This window comes from Labeo rohita, chromosome 1 (assembly GCF_022985175.1).
Source record: "Labeo rohita strain BAU-BD-2019 chromosome 1, IGBB_LRoh.1.0, whole genome shotgun sequence".
Classification (NCBI taxonomy): Eukaryota; Metazoa; Chordata; class Actinopteri; order Cypriniformes; family Cyprinidae; genus Labeo; species Labeo rohita.
The window spans coordinates 50,070,660-50,088,911 of record NC_066869.1 but is presented as its reverse complement, the minus strand read 5'-3'; the positions used below and the strand labels follow the sequence as shown (position 1 = coordinate 50,088,911).

General features: G+C 35.8%; 1 protein-coding gene across 1 annotated transcript; it reads left to right on the top strand.

Moving 5' to 3' along the window:
* The first annotated feature begins 642 nt into the window (after window positions 1-642).
* cul4a (cullin 4A) lies at window positions 643-15,740 on the top strand. Its single transcript, XM_051113069.1, has 20 exons — window positions 643-1,070; window positions 2,770-2,885; window positions 3,726-3,830; window positions 3,911-3,979; window positions 4,057-4,130; window positions 5,613-5,775; window positions 5,857-5,946; window positions 6,036-6,118; window positions 7,398-7,465; window positions 7,569-7,687; window positions 7,924-8,116; window positions 9,735-9,839; window positions 9,936-10,046; window positions 11,634-11,719; window positions 11,971-12,078; window positions 12,157-12,270; window positions 12,961-13,066; window positions 13,182-13,354; window positions 14,499-14,651; window positions 14,901-15,740. The coding sequence occupies exons 1-20, from the start codon at window positions 965-967 to the stop codon at window positions 14,994-14,996; spliced, it is 2,238 nt and encodes a 745-aa protein (XP_050969026.1). The 5' UTR covers window positions 643-964; the 3' UTR covers window positions 14,997-15,740.
* The last annotated feature ends 2,512 nt before the right edge of the window (window positions 15,741-18,252 follow it).

The window sequence follows — 18,252 nt, the reverse complement described above, 5'->3', positions numbered from 1 at the left end:
ATCATTTTATGTCATTTAAATAATTGTATGTTATTTTATTTTAGTCTATTTATTATTTTTTCTCATTTCATTTTAGTACCTGTTTACCAAAAGTGGCTATATGTAATACAATTTTTTTACTGAAATTAAATTTTAGTATGTGTTTACCTGAACTTTCTCTATTTATTTTATTTTTGATTTTATTTTATTTGAGCACCTGTTAACTTGAGATGGCACTGTTTAATTTAATATTTATTTATTTATTTGAATGTAAATTAAATACATGTATTTTATTTTAGTCTATTTTTTTTCTCATTTAATTTTAGTACCATTTACCAAAAGTCGCTCCATTTATTTTATTTTATTTTATTTTATTTTTTTTTTTTTTTTTTAGCACCTGTTTACCTAAAGTGGCACTATTTAATTTAAATTTCGATTTTTATTGATGTTTTTATTTTAATAAAATTTTCTTACGCGTTTACCTGGAGTTTCGATGTTTAATTTAATTGAAATATTTAAATAAATTTTTATTTTAGCACCTGTTAACTTGAGGTGGCTCTGTTTAATTATATGTGATTGAACATTTCTGAGTTATTTATTTATTTGTTGTATATTATTTTGTTGTTCTGTACAGTGCCGCTGTGTGTGTGTGTGTATCTGCTGATCGTGCGGCGGCAGATTCGCTGTGGGTTTGCCATCTTGTTGTGTTTGTGTGTGCTGCGGATCAGTGAGGGTGAATGTGGAGTTTCTGTGATGACTCTGATGAATGTGTGATGAATATTTGCGGGTGTGTGTGTAGGTGTGCGTCGTGTCGATCCTCAGCAGCGGCTGAACTCGCTCCATGAGGTCTGGATCCGGTTCCATGGGTCCGGTTGTGGTGGTGGTTTGTAGCTAACAGCTAACAGCTAACAGCTAACAGCTCGACTCTGCGTGTGTTATTATATTTCATTGGTGAATTCAGATGCACTGAGATCAAATCCAGCTCATGATGGCGGAAGACATTCAGCACAGTCAGAAATCAAACTTTAATGGACTCACCAAATCAGCCAAAGCAGGAGCGTCGAAGAAACTCGTCATAAAGAACTTTAAAGGTGAGATTAACACACGACTACAACAAAAACTAGTACACAAACTAGCAGTCATCAATCTGTCACACACGCGTGTGTGTGTGTGTGTGTGTGTGTGTGTGTGTGTGTGTGTGTGTGTATACTTGTTTTTGCTACATTGTGGGGACCAAATGTCCCCACAGGGATAGTAAAACCTGAAATTTTTGACATTGTGGGGACCGGCTTGTGGTCCCCATGGGTACAAAAGCTTATAAATCATACAGAATGAGATTTTTTGAGAAAGTAAAAATGCAGAAAGTTTTCTGTAAGGGTTAGGTTTAGGGGTAGGGTTAGGGGAAGGGGATAGAAAATACAGTGTGGACAGTATAAAAACCATTGCGCCTATGGAGAGTCCCCACAAAGATAATAAACCAGACGTGTGTGTGTGTGTGTGAGAGAGAACAGAGTGAACTTCCTGCACAGACAACAAATGTTTATTTACGGTGCACTAGACATTAAAATCAAACTCTATATTATTATATAAATATGTAAATATGTGTATATATATTAAAAATGTTATAAAGAATATTAGAGCATGTAATTAAGAATATTATATTATTGCATACATTATTTATATATATATATATATATATATGTATGTATGTATGTATTAATATATCTAGATTTTTTAAATATAAACATATACATTGTATATATAAATATATGTATAAAATACTATTAATATGTATGTATTAAAGATCATTAATTTATATAATAATTTAAGAATTTTAAACAGCATAATATATAGGGGTCAAAGACAAAAAAGAGTTTAAGCATAAAAACAATAAGTGTAATTCTACTTTTAAATTTTTTAAAAAGTTTTCTGTTTAATTTAATCACATTTTTGTTTTTGTTTTTCTGAGCAAAAAATAAATATCATACATTTTTCCCTCATTTACAGAAGACACCCACTCAAATGTCATTCAGTGTAATAATCTTGTCAGGCGTATTTACAACAAAAATCAATTTCTGACATATTAAAAGATGAATTACTTTCACCCCAAATACTAATTAGTTGTAATTCTACATTTAAAAAAAAAAAATTGCCTCTATTGTAGGTTTTGCCTAAAGTAAAATTTAGAATTTTTTACTCATTTAAAACAAAATAAAATGCACTATTCTCTTATTCTTTTAGATATTTTAATATGTACAAGTCACGTGTTAATATGTACATTTTTACATAAATATTGGGTTACACTGAATGACAATTAACATTATTTCAACCAAATTTTGACATTTTATTCTCCAAAAACATATTTGAAACTTTAAAAGTAGACCCTTTACTTACATTTAATGTGCTTTCTGTGGACATGAATTCACTTTTGTACATTTCATTTGATGTGGGCATCTTAACGTCTTTGACCCATGTGCATGTGCAAGAATATTAAAATTACACACACATCAGAAAAAATAAAATAAAAAATTAGTTTTTATATGTATTATTAATTATAGATTAATCATGGAAATATTTAAGAATTTTAAACAGTATTTCTATATTAATTATTATTAATTATAGATTATTAATTTATATATGCTAGAATATCAAACAGTATTTCTATATCCATTACTGATTATAGATTATTAATTGATATAGTTAAGAATATTCAACTATTTCTGTATTAATTATAGATGATTACTTGATATATTTAAGAACATTAATCTGTGTTTTCTGTGTGTTTTACAGACAGACCGAAGCTGACAGACTCGTACACTGAAGACACGTGGATGAAGCTCAGAGATGCAGTCAGCGCCATCCAGAACAGCACCTCCATCAAATATAACCTGGAGGAGCTTTACCAGGTGAGTAAACCAGATAACCAGCTTCATATAAACCACCTGAGACGCCTCAGGATTTGACATCCAGAGTCACACCGGGTCAGTCTGACCTTATTATACACACACACACATTACTGCAAAAAACATGAAGTCTCTTCTGCTCACCAGGGCTGCATTTATTTGATCAAAAATATAGTAAAAAATGTGAAATATTATTATAATCTAAAACAGCTGTTTTCTATGTGAATATCTGTTAAACTGTAATTTATTTCTGTGATGCGCAGCTGAATTTTCAGCATTTCATACTCCAGTCTTCAGTGTCACGTGATCCTTCAGAAATCATTTGAATATCCCAATTTGCTGCTCAACAAACATTTCTGATTGTTAGCAATGTTGAAAACAGTTGTGCTGCACAATATTTTTGTGGAAACTGTTACATTTTAATTTTCAAGATTCACAGATGAATAGAAAGTTCAAATGAACAGCATTTATTTGAAACATTTTAAAACTTTTGTAACATTATAAATGTTATAGTGTATCACAGTTTCTACAGAAAATAAATAATATACATATATATGTGTATAGTGTCGTTATACAACTGAGTAGAGCGGTGTACAGTGAAGTGTTGATCTGTGTGTAATTCAGTGCATCAGTAAATGTCATGGGTCTCGTGTCTGTTTCACAGAAGCGTTTAAATGTGCTCAGAAAGCACAATTACACAATCATTTGATTAAGATATAAATACATCACACTTACTGAAACATCATTTTCATCATTTTGTGATTTGATGTGACTGTTGATCACTCATTCAGTGTGCGGTGTGTTTGTGTTTCGGTGTTTATGATCTGTGTTTGTCTCCTGCAGGCCGTGGAGAATCTGTGCTCCTATAAAGTGTCGCCCATGCTGTACAAGCAGCTGCGTCAAGTGTGTGAGGATCACGTTCGAGCTCAGATCCATCAGTTCAGAGAATATCCTTCATCAGTGTGTGTGTTGTTGTGCTGATGTGTGTGTGTCAGTAGAGGGCGCTGTAACCTTAACAGAGTGGCACAGAGTCGCTGGACAGCCTGTCTTTCCTGAAGAGGATGAACCGCTGCTGGCAGGACCACTGCAGACAAACGGTACGGGACGCTCTCCACGTGTGTGTTTGTGCGTCTGTGATGATATGAATGTGAGTGTTGCATCTCGTCTCCTTCAGATCATGATCCGCAGCATCTTCCTCTTCCTGGACCGGACGTACGTCCTCCAGAACTCACTGCTGCCGTCCATCTGGTGAGTGCTGCGCTCTTGTTATCCTGACGTAATATTATAGCTCTTTAAGGGGAGACACTGCAGGAAAAAACTGTTTTTCACGCACCTGTCAAAATTGAGGTTTTGGGCTTTTTGCTTTTTCATAAAAAGTGGTGTTGTTTTTTTAGTCTAGTGGAAAGAAAACATCCAAAAGACACTGTTAGGTGTTTCTTTTATAGCACTTTATCTATTTGTGTCAACAGATTTCAATTACAATCCAGATTTTTAAAGGCCGTTTTCTCAAAATGAGTTTTTTTCTCCTGCACTGAGTCATAAATCAACACTTCAGCAGCACTTTATATTTTTATTCCTGTCTATATCCTGAAGGTTTTACAGAGGGATTTGTTCATATACAATTTGCTTGATTATATATAACATTCTATTTCCCCCAAAATTGTTGAAATATATTGTTTTCTGTCTGTTCTGAGTATTTTCTAAATTATGGAGTGACAAAAATGAGATTCCCAAAATTCTCTCTGTAAAAACATTTGCCTCTAATATGAAAAAAAAAAAAAAAAAAAAATTAAACAAGAATTCTGAAACTGACTTCATCCCGTGTTTAGATTTTTGTACTAGAAATGTATGCAAATTAGTGCACGTTTCATTAAATAATGCCTCGTTTGCCTATTTAAGTCTAACACTTCAGAAGACTTGTAATACAAAAAATGTTTGCAATTATCAATGTAAATCAATCAACTGGGTGAGTAAGGTGATAACTAGTAGTTCATTTTTTTTACCCTATTCACCTGCAGTGTTTCAACAAAATATTAATTATATATTAATATTAATTATATTACTTTCTAACATGATCAAAGCATTTTTTTTTATTTCTATACAATTTTAGTTTTTGTTAGTTTTATTAGTTAGTCTATAAGATTTTTATTAAAGCAGTAGTTCATCAGATTTGTACAAATGTGTCATTCCATCACTGTCTCACCAATGGATGTGAATGGGTGCCGTCAGCATGAGAGTCCAAACAGCTGAGAAAAACATCACAATACTCCACAAGTAATCCACACCACTCCAGTCCATCAGTTCACATCTTGAGAAGACAAAAGCTGAAACAAATCCATCATTAAGACAATTTTAACTAAAATACGAGTCTATAATCCATACAAAAAAGTGGTCTGGTCTGAATCAGGAGAGAAATCTGCACCGTTTACAAGCCAAAACAGGTCTAAACAAATATGTGACAGACAACAGGAGATGGACTTTTTCACTGGAGGAAGTGTTATTATGGATTATGGACACGTATTTTAGTTAAAAGCGTTTTAATGATGGATTTGTTTCATCTTTTGTCTTCTCAGTTGATGGACTGGAGTGGTGTGGATTACTTGTGGATTATTGTGATGTTTTTATCAGCTGTTTGGACTCTCATTCTGACAGCACCCATTCACGCTTTAGTATAGTGGAGCGTAATAACTGTGAGTCGGTGTTGCTATAGTAACACACACGTGTTGTCAGGGACACGGGTCTGGAGTTGTTCCGGACTCACATCATAAGCGACGGAGCGGTTCAGAGCCGGACGGTGGAGGGAATCCTGGAGCAGATCGAGCGCGAGCGTAACGGAGAGACGGTGGACCGCAGTCTGCTGAGGAGCTTACTGGGCATGCTCTCAGACCTGCAGGTGATTGGACGAAACGCTGATGGTGTCGGGCAGCAGTGGGCTGTGGAGCGTCTTGTAACGGTGTGTGTCGTGTGTCGTCAGGTGTATAAGGACTCGTTCGAGCAGCGCTTCTTAATGGAGACGAACCGTCTGTACGCGGCCGAGGGTCAGAGACTCATGCAGGAGAGAGACGTGAGAGCTTTTCTAACGCATTCACACGCTCACGCTCTCCACACGCGTGTGTGTTTGTGTGTTCACGTGTGCTCATGTTCTTCACGCAGGTTCCTGAGTATCTTCATCACGTGGCGCGGCGTCTGGAGGAAGAGAACGACCGCGTCATCAGTTACCTGGATCTGAGCACACAGTGAGTGTCATGATAAAAAAATGTAACTTTAAATAAATTATTAACAAATAAAAAAACACTTGCTAAAATTAAATTATAAAAATGATTTAAATAATTTTTAAAAACAAACTAAAACACTTACTGAAAATAAAAGTATATATTAAAAATATATAAATCATTTGTCCAATAAAAGCAATCAAAATAAAACTGTTAAAAATAATATATGTTGTTAATTGAGCTGCATGTTTGAGAATCATGAACATGAATGTGTTGTTAAATTATTGAATATTAACTTGAAATCTCAAGAAGTACATTAAGTGAATATTTTATCTCAGAGGAGTTCGGCTGATGAAAAAGTTTGTGAACCAATCTAACAATTAATTTACAAAAAAATAAATAAATAAAGCACTTACTAAAATTAAATGGTCGAAATGATTTAAATAATTGTAAAATTTAAAATATGAATAAAACACTTACTAAAAAAATTAATTAAATCAGAAAACTATACGTTCAAAATATGTGACCCTGGAGCACAAAACCAGTCCTAAGTATATTTGTAGAAATAGACAACAATACATTGTACGGGTCAAAATGATTGATTTTTCTTTTATGGCAAAAATTATTAGGATATTAAGTGAAGATCATGTTCCGTGAAGATATTTTGTACATTTTTTACCGTAAATATATCAAAACTTAACTTCATTTGGACAACTTTAAAGGTGATTTTCTCAATATTTTGGTTGTTTTTGCACCCTCAGATTGCAGAATATTAAAATATCTCGGCCAAATATTGTCGTATCCTGACAAACCATACATCAATGGAAAGCTCATTTATTCAGATTTCATAAATGTATGCATTTCTACATTTTAAAAAATGGACCCTTATGACTGGTTTTGTGGTCCTGGGTCACATATTTTGTTAATTTAGCTGTGCGTGCCCATTAGCTGCTGGTGTCATTACGTGATTGAATATTAACGTGAAATCTACATTAAGTACATTAAGTGAATATTTTACCTTGGAGGAGTTCGGCTGATGAAAAAGTGAATCCCTGACTTACATAAACAGATGAATGTCATGGTCATTATATTTGCATACTGAATCGTGATTGGTTTGTGAACCGTAAGAAAGACACGCTGATCTCTGATTGATCTGTTGATCTCTGTCCGTTATTTCATGTAAATCAGACGTCTGTCCCTCCAGCATTCAGAATCCCTTGCTGTGTGTTAGTGCTGCTGTTTCCTGCAGGAAATGATCATCTGTCGTATAATCAGTGCTCTAACACCTGCCTGTGTGTGACAGGAAGCCGCTCATCGCCACAGTGGAGAAGCAGCTGCTGGGAGAACACATGAACGCCATTCTGCAGAAAGGTCTGGATCATGAGCACTGATCAGATCCCGGAGACAAATCATGAAACACACATGCTCAGCTGGTGATGATGATTGTGTGTGTGTGTGTGTTGCTCGTCCTCAGGTCTGCGGATGCTGCTGGATGAGAACCGTGTGTGTGAGCTGACGCTGCTCTATGAGCTCTTCAGTAAAGTCAAAGGAGGGCTGACGGCGCTGCTGCAGGCCTGGAGAGAATACATTAAGGTACACGCGCGCCAGAGCTCAGGACTGTACATAAAACCAAACACACCTAACCCTGACATCTAATCTAAACATTTCACATTTTCTTTGTGTAACTTGAAGCACTAAAATAGCTAAAAGTAAAATTTAAATAAAAATAATAAAACGCTGTGTGGATATGTTTAAAAAAATTCTATAAAAATGACATTTAAAAAATTCTAAGTCATTATTGAAACTGCTAACGATATGTCGTCGTGCAGAGTTTCGGCGGAGAGATCGTGAGTTCTCCAGAGAGAGATAAAGAGATGGTTCAGGAGCTGCTGGACTTTAAGGACAAGATGGATCACGTGACGCAGCGCTGCTTCCAGAGGAACGACAGCTTCATCAACGCCATGAAGGAGGCCTTCGAGAGCTTCATCAACAAGAGACCCAACAAACCCGCCGAGCTCATCGGTGAGCGACGACACCACAGACACGAGCACTCGTACGAGACGAGCTCTGAAACACTGAAACCTCAAGAGCTGCGGGCCAAACTCACATCTAAATAACATTTCATTGGGCTGCATGATTAATCACATTTTAATCATGGTTCTTTTGAATTATTAAGCATAATCATCTGTGATATACACTAGGACACTAAGACTTGTAATGTTTTTGAAAGAAGTCTCTTATGCTCATCAAGGCTGCAGTTATTTATTATTTATAAGTACAGAAAAAAACCGTAATATTGCAAAATGTTATTACAATATAAAATAATGTTTTAGAATGTTTATTTGAATGTACTTTAAAAAATAATTTATTCCTGTGATGCGCAGCTGAATTTTCAGCATCATTACTCCAGTCTTCAGTGTCACACGATCCTTCAGAAATCATTCTAATATGCTGATTTATTAGAATTATCGATGTTGGAAACAGTTGAGCTGACAAATATTTTTTGGAACCTGTGATTCTTTTTTTTCAGGATTCTTTGATTAATAACAAATTAAAAGAACAGCATTTATTCAAAATATAAATCTTACCAATGTAAATCTTGGTGAATAAAAGTATTAATTTCTTTCAAAAAAAGAAAGAATAAAAATGTACTGACCCCAAACTTTTGAACAGTAGTGTATATTGTTAGAAAACCATTATATTTTAAATAAACGCTTTTCTTTTATTGATCAAAGAACCTGTTTCCAGCACTGATAATAAATCAGCATATTAGAATGATTTCTGAAGGATCATGTGACACTGAAGACTGGTGTAATGATGCTGAAAATTCAACTTTAATTACAGATATAATTTAAATTGTAATATATATTCATATAGAAAAACATTGTTTTTCATCGTAATAACACTTCACAATATTACATTTTTTCCTGTAATTTTGATCAAATGAACACAGCCTTGATGAGCATTAGAAACATCTTTAAAAACTATTAAAAATCTTACTGATCCCAAACTTTTGAGCAGCAGTGTATATGTGCTGTTTATTCTGAAAATGGTTCATTTGCATTATCTTGCATTAGTAATGAGCCTCCACGATCATTTATGTTTGCGGTTGCCAGATGTCAAGAGCTTAAATCCCCCAATTAGAACTTTTTCTTTAAATCTATACATTTTCTGTCAGCAGTTTTTTTTTATCTAAACCTGGCAACCATGCACACATGCTCTTTCTACATTATAGAAAAAGCAAAAAAAAAAAAAAAAGTAAAAATTGTGAAATATTTTTATAATCTAAAACAGCTGTTTTCTATGTGAATATCTGTTAAAGTGTAATTTATTTCTGTGATGATGCAGCTGAATCATTACTCCAGTCTTCAGTGTCACATGATCCTTCAGAAATCATTCTAATATGCTGATTTACTGCTCAACAAACATTTATGATTATTAGCAATGTTGAAAACAGTTGTGCTGCACAATATTGTTGTGGAAACTGTCATTTTATTTTTCAAAAGATCAGCATTTATTTGAAACAAATCTTTTGCTGCATTATAAATGTCTTTGCTGTGATTTTCGATCAGTTTAATGCATCATTGATGGATGAAAGTATGAATTTCATTCTCACTGTGATCTGATCTGATCTCCTCAGCGAAGTATGTGGACTCTAAACTGCGAGCTGGAAATAAGGAGGCCACAGAGGAGGAGCTGGAGAGGATTCTGGACAAGATCATGATCATCTTCCGCTTCATCCACGGTGATCTGGACTCCAGCTTCAGTTCATACGACCGTCACACTGAGATGAAGCTGAACTCATTCTGTGTGTGTGTGTGTGTGTGTGTGTGTGCTGCAGGGAAGGACGTGTTCGAGGCCTTCTATAAGAAGGATCTGGCCAAGCGTCTGCTGGTGGGCAAGAGCGCCTCGGTGGATGCGGAGAAGTCCATGCTGTCCAAACTCAAACACGGTTCGTTCTCTATCTGACTTCTCATTGGTTGTTAGATGGTTTCTGTGGAAACACCACCGAACAGTTTCCTGAGAGTGAGGTCATGTGATCATGTGAACAGGAAGTGATCGCAGTTGCAGTTTTTGCCTTGATTTCAGTGAAATCAGACACATTGAGTGAAAATACGAGTCCGTTTGACTGTGGCTGGTTAAACTGCATTATCTGGTGAACTGATTAAAGCTGCAGTGTGTCGTTTCTGAGACCAAACAGAACTGAACACACATCTGTCTCTGTGCTCTTATTAACCAAACACGACAACTCACACTAACTAAAACTAACGATAATAATATATACCTAACTAAAACAAAATGAGTTTACGTTGATGTTTTTCATGTAATATTTATATAATAAAATATGAATATTACATGAAAAACATCAGCGTAAACTCATTTTGTTTTAGTTAGTTTTTAAAATGAAGTGCTAAAATAACTGATAAATAAATGAAGAATATGCTGTACGAATGTTTTGCCAAACATTCACTAACAAACACTGCAGGTGAATAGGGTAAAAAAAAAAAAGGAACTAATAGTTATCACCTTACTTACCCAGCTGATTTTTTTGTATTACAAATTTTCTGAAATGTTAGATTTAAATATGCAAACGAGGCATTGTTATTTAATTAAATATGTGCTCATTTATATTAGAGTAAAATGTATTTACAGATGGAATTTTGTGTATCTCATTTTTGTCACTCCATAATTCAGAAAATACTTAAAACAGACAGAAATATACAATATATTTTCACAGTTTTGGGGGGGTTTAAAATGTTAGATATAATCAAGCAGATTTTATGAACAAATCCCTCTGTAAAACCTTCAGGATACAGACAGGAATACAAATGTGAAGTGCTGCTGAAGTGTTGATTTATGACTCAGTGCAGGAGAAAAAACTCATTTTGAGGAAACGGCCTTAAAAAATCTGGATTGTAATTGAAATCTATTGACGCAAATAGATAAAGTGCTGTAAAAGAAACACTTAACAGCGTCTTTTGCATGTTTTCTTTCCACTAGTCTGAAAAAAAACAAGACCACTTTTTATGAAAAAGCAAAAGCCCAAAATCTCAAATTTGACAAGTATGTGAAAAAACTGCAGTGTCTCCCCTTAAGTTATGAAAACATTATTTCTGAATGCTCCTCAACATTTAAAATGTCCAGTTTCAAAATGTTTTCAAAACATTTATTTCCTTGTTTATGCAAACATTAATGAAAACATTAAAATGAAAACACAAATATTAAAAAAAAAAAAAAAAGAAGCTAATAAAAATGACAAAAGCACATACGAAAATGACAAATGTTTAAAATGAAAAGTCCAAAAAAGTATTAATAAATGCTATAATAGTACATCATTAAAAAATGACAATCAGGTAGCTCCACCCCCAAACTCTCCGCATTGGTTGATCTGATCAGACTGTGATTCTGATTGGATCTTCCAGTGGAGCAGAAACGACACACTGCAGTTTTAATTTGTAGTAATAAAATATAATAAACTGCAAATATTTGTTCTGTGAAGTGACCCGTGTGTGTGTGTGTGTGTGTGTGTGTGTTGTAGAGTGTGGAGCAGCGTTCACCAGTAAACTAGAGGGGATGTTCAAAGACATGGAGCTCTCCAAAGACATCATGATCCAGTTCAAACAGGTCTGTGTGTGTGTGATACACTCTCTTAAACACACACCCTCTTTATTATTAGTAGATGAGTAGATACAGATAAATAGATTGAGAGAAGGAACCTTTTGAGTAAGTGTTTGCCAGAATTTCCTGTGAGGTGTTGCATCTCTCCTGCTCAGTTTGAGCTCTTCACATGTGGTTTGACGTGTTCTCATGATGTGTGAAGTCTGTTTGGTCCGTGTGTCATATGAGGGTCCTAATGTGCGCACGCGTGTGTGTAGTACATGCAGAACCAGAGTGATCCCAGCAACATCGAGCTGACCGTCAACATCCTGACGATGGGCTACTGGCCCTCATACACACCGATGGACGTCCATCTGCCCGCTGAGGTGTGTGTGTGTGTGTGTGTGTATGAGTAGTACAGTGAACATGCAGTGGTCTGTCTGATGTGTGTGTGTGTGTTTCAGATGGTGAAGCTTCAGGAAGTGTTTAAGCTCTTCTATCTGGGGAAGCACAGCGGGCGGAAACTGCAGTGGCAGCCCACACTGGGTCATGCAGTGCTGAAGACTGAATTTAAAGAGGTGAACACACACACACACACACACACACACACAAACACACAGTACAATAAAACCATGAGAACAGGATACAATATAGTGACTGAATGAGAATTTGAAATAAAAATCTTTTGTAACTTTATAAATGTTTTTACTGTCAGTTTTGACCAATTTAATGCATCCTTGATGAATTAAAGTGTTTTCTTTTTGTTAATCTTACTCCAAATAATTAATCTATGACTGTTTACACAAAAATATTGTGCAGCACAACTGTTTTCAACAGTGCTAATAATCATAAATGTTTGTTGAGCAGCAAATCAGCATATTAGAATGATTTCTGAAGGATCATGTGACACTGAAGACTGGAGTAATGATGCTGAAAATTCAGCTGCGCATCACAGGAATAAATTATACTTTAACAGATATTCACATAGAAAACAGCCGTATTAAATTGTAAAAATATTTCACAATTTTTACTGTGTTTTTGATCAAATAAATGCAGCCTTGATGAGCAGAAGAGACTTCATGTTTTTTGCAGTAATGTGTGTGTGTATAATAAGGTCAGACTGACCCGGTGTGACTCTGGATGTCAAATCTTCTTCTTTCAGAAACATTAAAAATCTGAATTATTTCAAATGTCTGTCAGGCAGTTACACATACACACACACAGCAGGTGTATCTGTGCTGTGATCTGATGATTGTGTGTCTCTGCAGGGTAAGAAGGAGCTGCAGGTGTCTCTGTTTCAGACTCTCGTCCTGCTGATGTTCAATGAGAGTGATGAGTGTTCGGTGGAGGAGATCCGTGCGGCAACAGGCATCGGTACGTTCCTCTTAATCTGCTTTTTGTGTGTGTGTGTGTGTGTGTGTGTGTGTGTGTGTGTGTGAGCGGTCAGTAGCACTTATGTGTTGTGTTGTGTTGTGTGTGTGTGTATCAGAGGACGGTGAGCTCAAGCGCACGCTTCAGTCTCTGGCGTGTGGGAAAGCACGAGTGCTCAATAAAACGCCGCGCGGGAAGGACGTGGAGGACGGCGACCGCTTCCATTTCAACAGCGACTTCAGACACAAACTCTTCCGTATCAAAATCAACCAGATCCAGATGAAGGAGACGGTGAGTGTGTGAATGTCAAACACAGAGCCTTCATTATCGAACTGATCCCACTTAAGATTTTTGTTAAACTGATGATCAAAACTATGCAAAATGCCATAAACTGTCATTGAGGAGGTCAAAACTTTTGTACAGTAACACTTATAGAGTGTTAAAGCTGTTGCTCACTAGCAAATCTTAAAGGAGTCGTTCACTTCCAGAACAAAAATGTACAGATAATGTAGTCACCCCTTTGTCATCCAAGATGTTCATGTCTTTCTTTCTTCGGTCGTAAAAAAATTATGTTTCTTGAGGAAAACATTTCAGGATTTTTCTCCAAATAGTGGACTTCTATGGTGCCCAAGAGTTTGAACTTCCAAAATGTAGTTTAAATGCAGCTTCAAAGGGCCTTAAACGATCCCAGCCGAGGAAGAAGGGTCTTATCTATCTTATCTATAAATGCACAATTTATACACTTTTTAACCTCAAGTGCTCATCTTGTCTAGCTCTGCATGAACTCTGTGTAATCCGGGTCAATACTGTTAGTGTATGTGGAAAATCTCCCATCTCATTTTCTCCTCCAGTGTCAAAATCGTGCTATATCACTGTTTTACCTTTTTTTGTTTGATCTTCTTTGCACATTCAGTTTGTAAACACTGGGTCGGCACTTCTGCAGCGATGTAGGATGATTTTGAAGTTGGAGGAGAAAATGAGATGGGAGTTTTTCCACATACCTTAACTGTATTGACCCGGATTACACAGAGTTCACGCAGAGCTAGACAAAATGAACATTTGAGGTTAAAAAGTGTATAAATTGTAGGGTTTTTTTAGAAAATGAATCTGGGATCGTTTAGAGCCTTTGAAGCTGCATTTAAACTACATTTTGCAAGTTCAATCTCACAGGCACCATAGAAGTCCACTATATGGAGAAAAATCCTGAAAGTTTTCCTCATCTTGGATGACAACGGGGTGAGTACATTATCTGTACATTTGTGCTCTGGAAGTGAACGACGACTCCTAAACTATCAAACTGGAAGCTTTTGCAACTGCTTCAGACATTCTCAGGCTAGACTTTCTCAAAGCTTCACTGATCTGGTTCGTGGTCATTGTGGTGATGGCGGATGAGAATGTGAATATGCAGATGAGCTGACGGTCATGTGATGTTCAGGTGGAGGAGCAGGTGAGCACGACGGAGCGCGTGTTTCAGGACCGTCAGTATCAGATCGACGCGGCGGTGGTGAGGATCATGAAGATGAGGAAGACTCTGAGCCACAACCTGCTGGTGTCTGAACTCTACAACCAGCTCAAGTTCCCCGTCAAGGTAACGCCCGTCTGCATCCGCTTTACACGCACGGTCACGTGTGTTCATGCAGCGCTTTACACGACACAGATTCAGAGCTGTAATAAACTGAAAAATAATGGCATGATGCTGCAAAATTGTCAATCGTTAGTCTGTAAAACATTTCCTCGGCTAGCAGATATAAGTGTTCTGCTACATTTTTTTTCATGCACATTCATTGGTCAGGTGTGTGTTCATGTTTCCCATGATTCTGTGTCTTTCTCCACGCAGCCGGCAGATCTGAAGAAGCGCATCGAGTCGCTGATCGACCGCGATTATATGGAGCGCGACAAAGAAAACCCCAACCAGTACCACTATGTGGCGTGAGAGTGCCGTGACCCTTGACCTCCACGCTCCTCACAAGGGCTTTTGGGCCGGACGGGTCGTGTGACGCGACCCTACAGACGCTCTGCACTCTGGGATTGAGGCGATTTTAGCATGATTGCGATGATTTTCACTAAAGATGCACTTTTCTTTGACTCCTCTGTGTTTGTTGTGTTTGAGTTTAGCGTGTGTGATGAGCACGTCACGCGTGTGTGTATGCGTGTGTGTATGCGTGTGTGTATGCGTGTGTGTATGCGTGTGTGTATGCGTGTGTGTATGCGTGTGTGTATGCGTGTGTGTATGCGGGTGTGTATGCGGGTGTGTATGCGGGTGTGTATGCGGGTGTGTATGTGGGTGTGTATGTGTGTGTGTGTGTGTATATGAGTGTGTGTTTCCTCCCCCTGATGCCAGAATCGTGTTGATGTGATGCGAGAGACACTGACGCTTTTGGCATTTACCCACTCAGGCAACTGAAATCACACACACACACACACACATACAGGTGCACATCTGTAAGTGTGTGTGTGTGTGTGTGATCTGTCACTCATCACCTGTATTCTGTCACATATACAGTTTTGTAGAGCAGAGGATTCTATTCTTTGTAAGTGGGCAGAGATATGAAAGAATAAATCATATTTAATTAAGATATTATGAGTGAATGTTTTATTTGCATTCTGTGAAACTCATATTTCATATTTCAGCCTAGTATCATTTTTTGTTATATTTTAGGCATTTGTAAAAGGAAAACTTCAACTACTGCCCTAATTTAGAAATACAATTTAGATAATTTGTGCTGAATTGCTTTTGCTCATCTATTGTAAGTCACATTGGAAGCATCTGCTAAATCCATAAATATAAATGTTTTTCATGAAGAATAACAATAAACAAACCATACATCAATGGAAAGCTTTTTTTTTTTTTTAGCTTTCTTAAATGTATACATTTAAAAACATTGTCCCTTATGACTGGTTTTGTGGTCCAGGGTCACATTTTTATACAATAAAATTATAAAATATATTTTTAAATTTTAATAAATTAATTATTTTAATAAATATAAATTGTTTTTCATGAAGAATGAAGCTTATTTTTTATATTTTGCACAGCATAATAATTTTTTTTTTACATTTTTATGGCATTTAACAATAAATTCTTTGCACCAAAAACTCGAATAGTACATACAAATAGTGACATCATATTTTTTTTTACTAATTAAATCCCATGATTCTGTATTACAGTAATGAAAATGTGATTGCTGTGGGAGCTTATTTCCACCAGTGAATAAAAAAAAGAAATCATTTTGACACTTTCAGACTTTTCCTTGCAAATCTGAGATTCAAACTGAGATATAAACAGAAATGCAAGAAAAAAAGAATTCCCTTTTTTATGAATTAAGTTATTTTTTTGCATCAAATACAACTTGCAATTATATTAAAAAGACAGAACTGAGTTTTAAACTCAAAATATAAGTTGTGAAATAAAAAGTATTTTTATTATTCTGTGATGAAACAAGCTTTCATAGATTTTGGTTTTATTGCATCACAAGAACCAATTTTAAATGTCATTGTCACAGTGCAACAAAACATGTTCTAGCTGGTTAGATAGTCTTGGCTGTATGGTTTAGTGGTGAAATGTGAGTGTGTTTCTGTGTATTGTTGCGGTTCTGTATCAGTAGAGAAGCCGTCGGTCTGTATTCTCCTCCTCAGACTCAAACACTGCCAGACTAATGTGATTTCCTGCCTCATTCACAGAGTAATTCCTTAAAGAAACACATTACGGCGCTGAGCGTGACACAGCAGACAGACACGCTCACTGAACCCTGACCTGAGCTGAGTTCATCTGTCTGAAAAACCTGATCAGTGCATTCAATACGGACACACGGAACACACACTGAACTGCAGCGCTTGTGTGTGTGTGTGTGTGTGTGTGTGTGTGTGTGAGATTACTGGACTCAAGCTGTGACTCAAGATCTGATAGAGAAGTTGAGCCAAGTTTGAGATGGGAAAGTGTGTCTATAGTTTCTCTCTGAGAATGATGGCCACGCATCTGAGGTTAGAGGTCGAACCACGACTTCCTCTGATCACAGTTACTTCCTCATGACATTTACGTTCATGCATCTGGCAGATGCTTTTATTCCAAATGACGTACACTGAATCATAGATATACATTTTATTAGTTTATGTATTCCCTAGGAATCGAACCCGTGACTTTAGTGTTGCAAGTGCCAGGATTGACTACGTACAGATGTGTCATAACTGCATCTAATTTTACTGTGGATAATGTATAAATATATAAATTATGAAATATATAAAATATATAATACATTTTTAATAATGACATTTGTGACCCAGTCTGAAGTAGCACAGGTATATTTGTAGCAACAGCCAACAATACATCGTATGCGTCAAAATGACTGATTTTTCTTTTATGCCAAAAATCATTAGGATATTAAGTAAAGATCATGTTCCATGAAGATATTTTGTCAATTTCCTGCTGTAAATATATCAAAATGTAATTTTTGATTAGTAATATGCATTGCTAAGAACTTCATTTGAACAACTTTGAAGGTGATTTTCTCAATATTTAGATTTTTTTGCACCCTCAGATTCCAGATTTTCAAATAGTTGCATCTCAGACAAATATTGTCCTGTTCTAACAAACCATACATCAATAAAAAACTTATTTATTCCGATGATGTATAAATCTCAGTTTTAAAAAATTGACCCTTATGACTGGTTTTGTGGACCAGGGTCAATTTTTATACAGTAAAATTATAAAATATAAAATATTATAAAATATGAAATTAGAAAATTTGAAAATAATGGTCACTTTTTTATACAGTAAAATTATTTTTAAAAATAATTACAAATAATAACGTGCACTTATAAAAACAATTGTGTGCAATAAAATATTTAATATACGTTAATATTATACAGACGGTTGCTTGCTGTTAATGAAAAATAACAATAAAGCTGACTGACTTGTTAATATTATAGAAGGTCTTGAAATCGACTCGTGAAATTATATTTTAAATGCAGTTCTGATTTTATACTGACATATATTACGTCTATATGTATATGGATTGTGTTCATGTAGCTTAAACATGATTGTTAATAACGAATAACACTTATACTAACATTTATTTTAATATCAGCATATATGAATAAATATTTAACACTTTATAAGACTAAACAGCGAATACAGCCGCGTCAGTGTTTACGCAGCTTCGCGCTCCTCACGTGACTCCTCAGGGGCGGGGCTA

Coding starts and splice junctions, on each gene's coding strand:
- cul4a (XM_051113069.1), top strand. CDS start 965: ATGATGGCGGAAGACATTCAGCACAGTCAGAAATCAAACTTTAATGGA. Junction 3,831..3,910: donor AGATCCATCAGTTCAGAGAA/TATCCTTCATCA, acceptor CAGAGTGGCACA/GAGTCGCTGGACAGCCTGTC. Junction 14,652..14,900: donor AGCTCAAGTTCCCCGTCAAG/GTAACGCCCGTC, acceptor TTCTCCACGCAG/CCGGCAGATCTGAAGAAGCG.